At 45.9% G+C, this 8,829-nt stretch overlaps 1 protein-coding gene across 1 annotated transcript; it reads left to right on the forward strand.

Moving 5' to 3' along the window:
* The first annotated feature begins 5,726 nt into the window (after positions 1–5,726).
* On the forward strand, positions 5,727–8,438 carry LOC103348263 (uncharacterized). The gene is given in 1 exon segment (XM_089304935.1): positions 5,727–8,438. A coding segment is annotated over 1 exon segment (1,581 nt). The 5' UTR covers positions 5,727–6,089; the 3' UTR covers positions 7,671–8,438.
* Positions 8,439–8,829: the final 391 nt, after the last annotated feature.

Consider the following 8,829-nt stretch of genomic DNA (forward strand, 5'->3'; position numbering starts at 1 on the left):
CACTTTACAGAAAGAAATAAAAACGGTAGGGAATTGTGAAAATTATCTACCCAGGGACAGGAAGTGTTTGAAGAAGCATTTATTTCTAGTACCTAGGCCCCAAAGCTTCTTTTCATTGTCATAAAATGCTATTCAAATGGCATAAAAAAGTATCTGTTATAGTTCTAGGCTACTCATACCCAGTCTTTCAAATAGTTCTAAAGAGCACATTCACAAGAATAATCTCTGAATAGCCCCCTGAGGAAAAAAACCTCACTGGCCTACATTGTGGTGAATACCACAAGTGTCACAATGTAAATATATATATATATATATATATATATATAAAAGAATGTCCACCAGTGACATTAATAGTGATTATTTTCCCAGGTATTTTAGCCAGCAAAATAAAGCAAGAGGAACACGCATTTGGTGTAGCAGTTAAGATGCTGGTTGGGACCCTCACAGGCCAAATCAGAGTGCCTTGGTTGGAGTCCCAATGCCACTCCTGATTCCAAGCTTCTTGCCAGTGCACACCCTGAAACACAGCAGGTGTTGGGTCAAGTACTTGGGTCCCTGCCACTGACATGGGAGACCTTGACTGATTCAGGCTCTGGGAATTCTGAGAGTGAACCCACGGATGGAAGCTCTCTCTCCCTGTTATTTGCCTGTTATTATCTCTCTCTCTACTTTTCAATTAAATAAATTAATCCAATGAAGAATAATTATAAAATCATAATTAAAAAATAAAGCACTGTGGGGGGGATATAAAATTACTATTTTTCAGTGATTGGCTGGTGCAAAACTAAAGAAATATTTTTGTAAAAAAATTAGCCAAATAAAATTTAGGCTAAAACTTCTAGGGGTTCTACTTAACATCAATATTCATTAAAAAACACAGTGGAAAAAGATTGTTTATTCTGATATTAAAATATACTCCAAGGTGCCTTTAACAAAACTGTGTGATTTGTTTAAGTGAAACTGCAAAATTTTACAGGGACTAAAAAGAAAATTTTACAAAGTCAAGAGAGGTCTTAAGTTCCCAGAGAAGATGAGTTAATATCAATGTAAGTCATCTCTAAATTAATAAAAAAGCTTGTCACAGGAGCAGTGGGGTTTTTACATTAAGAAAATGATTGTAGCGGTTGGAATTGTAGTGTAACAGGGTAAGCCACTGCCTGATATGCCAACATCTTACATGGGTGCCAGTTCAACTTTAGGCTGTTCCACTTCTGTTCCAGTTCCCTGTAATGCACCTGGGAAAGCAGCATAAGATAGCCCAAGTCCTTGGGCCCCTGCACTCATGTGGGAGGCTTGGATGAAGTCCCTGGCTCCTGGCTTCATTGTGGCAATTTGGGGAGTGATCCAGAAGATGGAAGTGTTCTCTCTCTCTTTTTTTCTCTCTCTCACCTCTTCTTGTAACTCTGCCTTTCAAACAGAATAAAATCAATCTTTAAAAAAAAGCAAGAAGGGGGCCGGCGCCGTGGCTCACTTGGTTAATCCTCCGCCTGCGGCACTGGCATCCCATATGGGTGCCAGGTTCTAGTCCCGGTTGCTCCTCTTCCTGTCCAGCTCTCTGCTGTGGTCTGGGAGGGCAATGGAGGATGGCCCAGGTGCTTGGGCTACTGCACCTGCATGGGAGACCAGTAGGAAGCACCTGGATCCTGGCTTCAGATCGGTGCAGTGTGATGGCTGTAGCGGCCACTTGGGGGGTGAACCAATGGAAGGAAAACCTTTCTCTCTGTCTCTCTCTCACTAACTCTACCTGTCAAATAAAAAAAAAAAGGCAAGAAAAGAAAATGATTGTAAATTTGTAAAGTTAGTAAAATAACTTAGAAAGGACTTACATCAAGAAACCTAAGAGGGAGTTTGCCAATTAAAAGATAAACATTACCATAATCATTAAAACTGGGTCATATTAGTGCAGGCATTGTGGTGCAGCGAGTTAAGCTGCTTGCAATGTTGGTATCTCCTATTGGAGTGCTGGTTGAGTCCCGGCCACTCCACTTCTGATTCAGCTCCCTGCTATTGCACCTCAGAAGGCAGTGGGTGAAGGTTCAAGTCCTTGGGGCCCTGACATCCATGCTGAAACCCCGGATGGAGTTCCTGGCTTCTCACTTCCATTTGGCTGATGCAACCACTTGTGAACCAGTGGATGGAAGATCTCTTTCTCTTCATGTCTCTCTGTCTAAAATTCTGCCTTTCAAATACATAAATAAGAATGTTTAAAAGCACCACTAAATCATATTTTCAAAGATAAATAGTGATATGGAATCATTATCAAGATAAATGCTGTTTGAAAGCAAGGATTCCAGAAGCTAATATAGATGTTAAATCACAAGATTCAACCATCAGTAAGATTTGACAAACATGATATTTCAAAGCAGAGTATCAGATCAAGATGCAAATTTCTAAAGAAAATGGTTACAAAGCACTACATGACTCATCTTGTCCACCACTAGAGTATGCAAAAGTCCAGTTTTAGAAATTTAAAAAAAAAAGAGGAATTAGGGGAGAGTTTCTTCAGAAACAATTGTTGCTATGATATTAATACTTTCCATGTATATCCACAGAGCCTTGTGTGTGTTGTGTGTCTGTATGTCTGTGTGGGTGCATCCTCTTGGGGGAAGGAAGTACCTGCAACTGACCTCAGACCTACTGAGAAGAGGTTCAACAGGACCACCTAGAGAACCTGACAAACATTCCTCCTGTTTGGGGGGTCACACAGTGGAAGTCAATGGAGAGGGCCGGGGGCTGCCTGTTCTGGTGGGGGAGTGAGGAAGTGATGGTTGGGTTGGGTGGCAAGGACTCCTGCAGGACCAAAGGATGTGTGTTTCCCAAGAACCAAATATCAAGAGACAGCGAGAGCACCAGCATGGGGTTTGAGTTCAACAGCACTTGCAGGGAGGCGGACAGGCTCTGCTAGAGAGAAGCAAATGTAGCACTGGATAACCAAGGGCTGAGAAAGGTACACAGAGGCTGGAGAATAGAAGTGTGTGCACGTGGCCAATATCAAGAGAGCTATAGATAAACTCCTAGGGAGGTCTGGTGTGGGCAAGAGCAACCTGAAAAATACAGCAAAGATCAGTGACAGTGTTGTCTGCAGACATCTGCCCTGTCCAGAAAAAAAGGAAGCCCATGTTGGACAGTGCTGGTCATATGAGAAACCTCTAGGTCCTCCTCAACTCCAGCCCCGGAGGAGTTAGAAAGGGACAAAAGCAAAAGGAAAGCCACTCATGTGCTTTCTTCAGGTCTTTGTGTGGAGTTAGCCAGGCAGCTGGCTGGCAGGTAAGTCAACACCACAGCTGCAGTTTCTGTAAGGGACCAGAAACTGTAATTTCTGAATTTCAACTGCATTTGCTGAGAAAGGGACAAACAGGTCTCTAATCACGGAGGAGGGATCAGCAAAGTCATGTGTTACTTGAGGGCAGGGGAAGAACTGTGCCTTATTTTAAAGAGATACTGAAAGAGATTAAATAAATTTGCTTGTGATTGTATTCCAAGAGTTGCTCTCATCCAAGACACTAGTTAACGTTATGTTTTTCAAGTGGTAGGAACAAAGAAAAAAGGAATAAAAATGAAAATGATATACATCAAGATGTTGTAGAGTTGCTTCTCATTATGTAGCAGACACATGGGTCTGATTTCCTATTTCCAGTGTTTTTCTCATATGACCTTTAAAATCAGACCAACAAGGTGTGTGTGCATCTAACCCCTCCCCCTACTCCCATCTAGAGTGCCCAGGTAGCCCACAGCTTCGTTAAAGGAAAGGTCCAAAGAATACTCGAGACAAATAAAAATGAAAAAACCTTGGCCTTTAAGAGACTGGGGGACCTTCCTGATTCTTGAGTATCACAACTTCAGTTCAACATGCTTCTAGGCGCTTTGCACCTGACACTGCACACTCCTTCATATTCCACTGACTCTTCATTAGACAAACAGCATGCACACAGTAGGCAAGGAACAATGAAACTACAACTGATCAGCAAACTGGCAGCTTTTAGTTTCAGTTCATAAAACCCAGGTGATATTGGTTAATAGGACATAGAGAATGCCCGGAGAGCACAGGTAACAGAGATAACAAAGACAGCAAGTTGTCTAAGTGTTAATGAACCTGTTTTTACTAACACTCTGCCCCATGTCATCCACAGTGGAGCACAAGTGTGTGAAAACATAAGCAGGAACAGAAAAGGGAAAGATCAATTGAGAACTCCCTACCTCCGAGAGGACGCTTGGATGGGAAAGTGAATAAGCTTTCATATCAGTGTTCATCCTAGAGCAGATACTGCATAAATGGTCATTTTCCTCACTTCCCAGGTCTCCTCTTCCTCCCCAGCGCCCTTGATAAACATATGGGCACCTCACTGGGGTGGTTTGGCCGCAGTTATCTCCGCATTTCTGCTTTCTTTCCTCATTTCAGGCTCGTGGGTGAATTGTCATGCCTGATATGGTTGATTTCAAAGCCAAGTTTAGATGATGTGAATAATTAAAATCATGAAACTTAAACTCTCAAGTGAAACATTTCTGAGTCCTGCACACAGAGGAAACTTGAACGCTGAATTGGACAGGAGAAGCCAAACCGCAGCCAAACGAAAAAGGCTACAAATCCAGCATTTTCGGGACCACAGAAAATTAAGCACAGCAGGCAGAAAGGCAGCAAAGTTTGTCTTGAGTCGGTGCCAAGAGTGATCCAGGAGGAAAACAAACAGACAAACAAAAACTCTCTGGCAGAATGCGTTATTCACATAAGGTTTGGAAGATGCCTCCACACTCTGTGAGTTGGTCCCAGTTACATGATGGTCTGTCTTCCCAGGCCACTGAACACTGAGCATTTGCAGATATAGCTGTTTAAGGCCATGCATTGTCTTTAAATAAATAGTAAATGAAAGATCTCTGGGTAGACCCAGAATAGTTCATGAAGGGAGCTGTGGTTGTCCTAGTGCCTTTACCCTTTAATTCTAGAAATGCATGTGCTGAAACATGTAGCCAAGATCCCTCCTACTAGGCATGTGGCTCTCGTGGAATCTAAATGCTCCTTCCATCAAACCAGCACATCCACAGGACAAATATATGCACACTTATCTGCACACACACACACACAGAGGACCACAAGCTTATTCCAGTCACACGGGGGTACACAGCCACCTGGACATATTCTGACACATGCCCTAGCATTCATGTACACACTGGTCCCACAATGACACACATATGAAATTCAGAAGGAGGTATAGACAATCAACATTAGAAATGAAATCCAAGGTTTTCTCAACTGAGCTAAAAAAAAAAAAAACCTCATGATCTGAAGAAAAATCTGATCGCAGTATTTTAAGTGCTTTTCCCTGCCCCTCTTTGGCTCCACCCATTTGCATGTGCTCTGAAGTATGTAGCACAATGGTCTCTGTTGAAGCTGGGAAGATTAACCACATACACTCTGAAACTACATTTCCAGAAACGCAACTCAAGAATGTGTGTTGGAGTAGGTTCAGAAGTATGAGTGGGTTTCTCATAGCTATTAATACCCATATCTGGACTATCCAATTGGCAGATGTTCTATCTTTTCCAATCTCCCTCTCTCCTCCTAAAATCAAATTAGCTTCATTCACAAAGTCTACTATCTCGAACGTCTAATGAAAGAAAAAAAAAGCACAATTGCCAATAATCCTGCTTCTTTAAGACAGTTGATGTCTATTGCATGTGTTGCTGCAATCAAAAATCTGTACAATATTTAAAATGAATTATTCGGCAGGCAGTGCTGGCGGCGGCGGCGACGGCGGCGGGAGGTTCGGTTGTCGCCCGTTGGCCGCGCGGCACCGTGCTCGGCAGCCGCCATTGCAGCTTGTTTCAGTCGCTTTTTAAAGACGGAAAGCTCATGGTGCAAATTGTTATCTCCAGGGAATCCCCGTGCTGATCGTGGGGCATCATATCCTGTATGGGAAAATCATCCACCTGGAGAAACCTTTTGTAGTCCTTGTCAAACACAGTCCAGGGGAGGACTGTGATGAGCTTGGCAGCGAGACTGGCACCCGGTACCTGGTGACAGCACTCATCAAAAACAAGATCCTTTTCAAAACCCGCCCTAAGCCCATTATCACCAACGTCCCCAAGAAAGTATGAAAGAACCTCGGATTTTCCCCAGAGAGCGGCCAACTCCGTGGCCTCGTGCTCCACTGCCACCTCGAGGACAGCTGGACAGCTCCTTTGGACCACAGGGGGGTCCTGTTCTGAACACAGGCCACCCACTGGGCATGAACTCGGATCCCTTTCTTATGGCGGCTGGTTCTCTCGGTGGAAATCTGGCCCCATTTCCAAGGAACCCATCTCCTTTTCCAGCTTCATCAGGCTCACTGGCTTCAAATCCAGTACCTTTCCAGGCCGGTGCTCGTGACCCAAGCATGGCTTCTTTTCCAAGAGGGATGAATCCCACTGGCACAGGTGCAGTTGCTTTCCCAAGGCCAGGTGGCCTATTGGGTCCTGGCCCAGGTCCAGCTCTGAATGCCAGAACAGGGTCCCTTCCAGGTCCCGGACCTCTGTCTAACCCCAGGTTAGGGAATCTCCCAGGACCAGGTCCTTTGTCCAACCCAAGGCCAGGTGGTCTCCTAGGAGCAGGTCCTGACCCCAGAAGTGGTGGCCCCATGGGCCCTGGATCTGGACCCAATCTGAGAGCAGGTATCTTGTCCTCTGGGAATGGCCCTCCCAATCCTAGGCCAGTTGGGCTGGGTCCTGGGCCAAATGCCTATCTGAGATCACGGTTTTTGGGTACAAACCCTGCCCCTAGGTCAGGGATGTTTCCAGGCCCAGGCCTTGGGCCCAACCCAAGGGCAAGTGGCTTAGGCCCAAGCCCAAATCTGGATGCAAGAGCCAGTGGCTTCTTGGGTACTGGATCTGGTCTTAACTTAAGAATGACTGGACCTCAAGGACTAGATCTTGCCCCCATTCTGAGAGCAGCGGGCCTTTTAGGAGCAAACTCAGCTTCTCTTTCACAAGCATCTGGAAACATGGGCACAAGCTCATCTTCCATGGCAAGAGTTCCTGGCCCTATAGGTCCAAACGCAGGTCCTGGCTCTCGAGGACTTGGCCTTCCAGGGCCAAATCCATCACCTATGTCAAGGGCTTCTGGCCCCATAGGCCCTAATTCAGCTCATTTCTCAAGGCCAGGTGGCCCCATGGGGGTAAATACCAATCCCTTTCCAAGGGGGACAGGTTCGGGGGGACTGAACCCGACTGTCTTTTCTCAGTCTTCTGGCGCATTGGCTTCAAACCCAGCTACCTTCCAAAGGTCTGCTGGCCTCCAGGGCTCAACTTCAGCAATTTTCCCAAGAGCCTCTGGGCCACTAGGTCCCAACTCAGCTAACTTCCCAAGAGGCACTGGGCTACAGGGTCTAAGTTCAGCTGCTTTCCCAAGATCTAGTGGCCCACTGGGCCCTGGTCAAATTGCTTTCCCCAGGTCAGCTGCTGGGCACCTGGGCTCTTCTCCAGCCGGCCCTATGGGTATCAACCCAGCTCCTTTTGCAAGGCCAGCTGGGACCTTGGGTTTAAATTCTGCTTCTTTTCCAAGGATGAACGGCCCTGTGAGCAAAAGCTTAGTCCCCTTTCCTAGAGTGGGAAGCCTCCCTGGCACAAACCCAGCTGCTTTCCCCTGACCAGGGGGTCCAATAGCTGCAATGTACCCAAATGGAATGTTACCCCCTTAAATACCACTTTCCCTGCAGGACCACATTGGTTTCCAGGCTCTGTGGTTCTGGACAGGGACTGTGTCTTAGGAAAAGGGTAGATATGGAGCTGCTGTCAAGAACACAGCTGGGGCTCTACATCCCGTGAGCCATTCTTTTTCCTCTCTTGACTGAAGGTGAAATGTTATTTGTGGGGCATGACTGAGGAATCATCCTAGCCTTGAGAGAAAGGAGCTGCAGCCTTCCAGAAGCCAGCTGTGCTTTTGTTGCACAGCTTTCTGCCCCTTGTTTCTTACCAGTTTCTTGTTCTTGTGGCCTTTTCCTCAGGGATACATTGCCCACAGGTCCCAACTCACATGTAGTTCCCTGCTCACACTGCTCTCCAGAAATGTTGCATTGGTGAACGGACCATGCTTAGCTTGGACCTGGGCATCCTCTACTGCCATACCTTCCCCTGGGGGCCTCGAACACAGAACAGAGACATGGACAACTACTTCACAAAGACCACCAAATACAATGTCGGCTTGCTGACTGGGCTTAGAGCTCTTTCCCTGGGCTTTAGAGGCGGCCAGGTGTAAGGCTCCTCTGCTCATCCAGCTCCCTCGCCACTGGTACATCGAATCAATGAACCTCTCAAATTTAAACTGATGTTAATAGGGTTGGGTGGGGAAGGGGATGAAGGGGAGAAATCACAGTGCTTCGCTCAGCCTGATGTGAAAGGATGGTTGGTGTTTTTCCTGCATTGTATCTTTTCTTACTGTTTCTTTAATAAATGGGATGAGAGGGAAAATAAAATAAAATGAATTATTCCTGAAGGGCCCACTTGTTCGGTATCTGTGTCTACCTTCTGTGTGTTCAGCATTGTAGAAGCTGCACTGTCTTCCCTTCAGGATCTTATCTTCCACGTGGCTGCGTAGTCTCCATCTCCCTCAAAGTGTCTGTCCTTGTACCATTCTCCGAGGATAACAAGGAGGGATTTATATGGCTCCTAGTTGGGAAAAGAGGAAAATGAAAGTGAGTTATTCTGGAAGTAAGAGGATTCAAAAACATGTCAGAATTAGCCTAAACAGGTTGGAACATGTGTGAGCATTTGATCTACACATTCAGATGCCTGACTCCTATACTGGAGTGCCGGGGTTCAATATCTGGGCTCTGGCTCCTGACTCCAGCATCCTGTTAA

Source organism: Oryctolagus cuniculus, chromosome 1 (assembly GCF_051225735.1).
Source record: "Oryctolagus cuniculus isolate XC-2025 breed Fujian yellow rabbit chromosome 1, ASM5122573v1, whole genome shotgun sequence".
NCBI classification, from domain to species: domain Eukaryota; kingdom Metazoa; phylum Chordata; class Mammalia; order Lagomorpha; family Leporidae; genus Oryctolagus; species Oryctolagus cuniculus.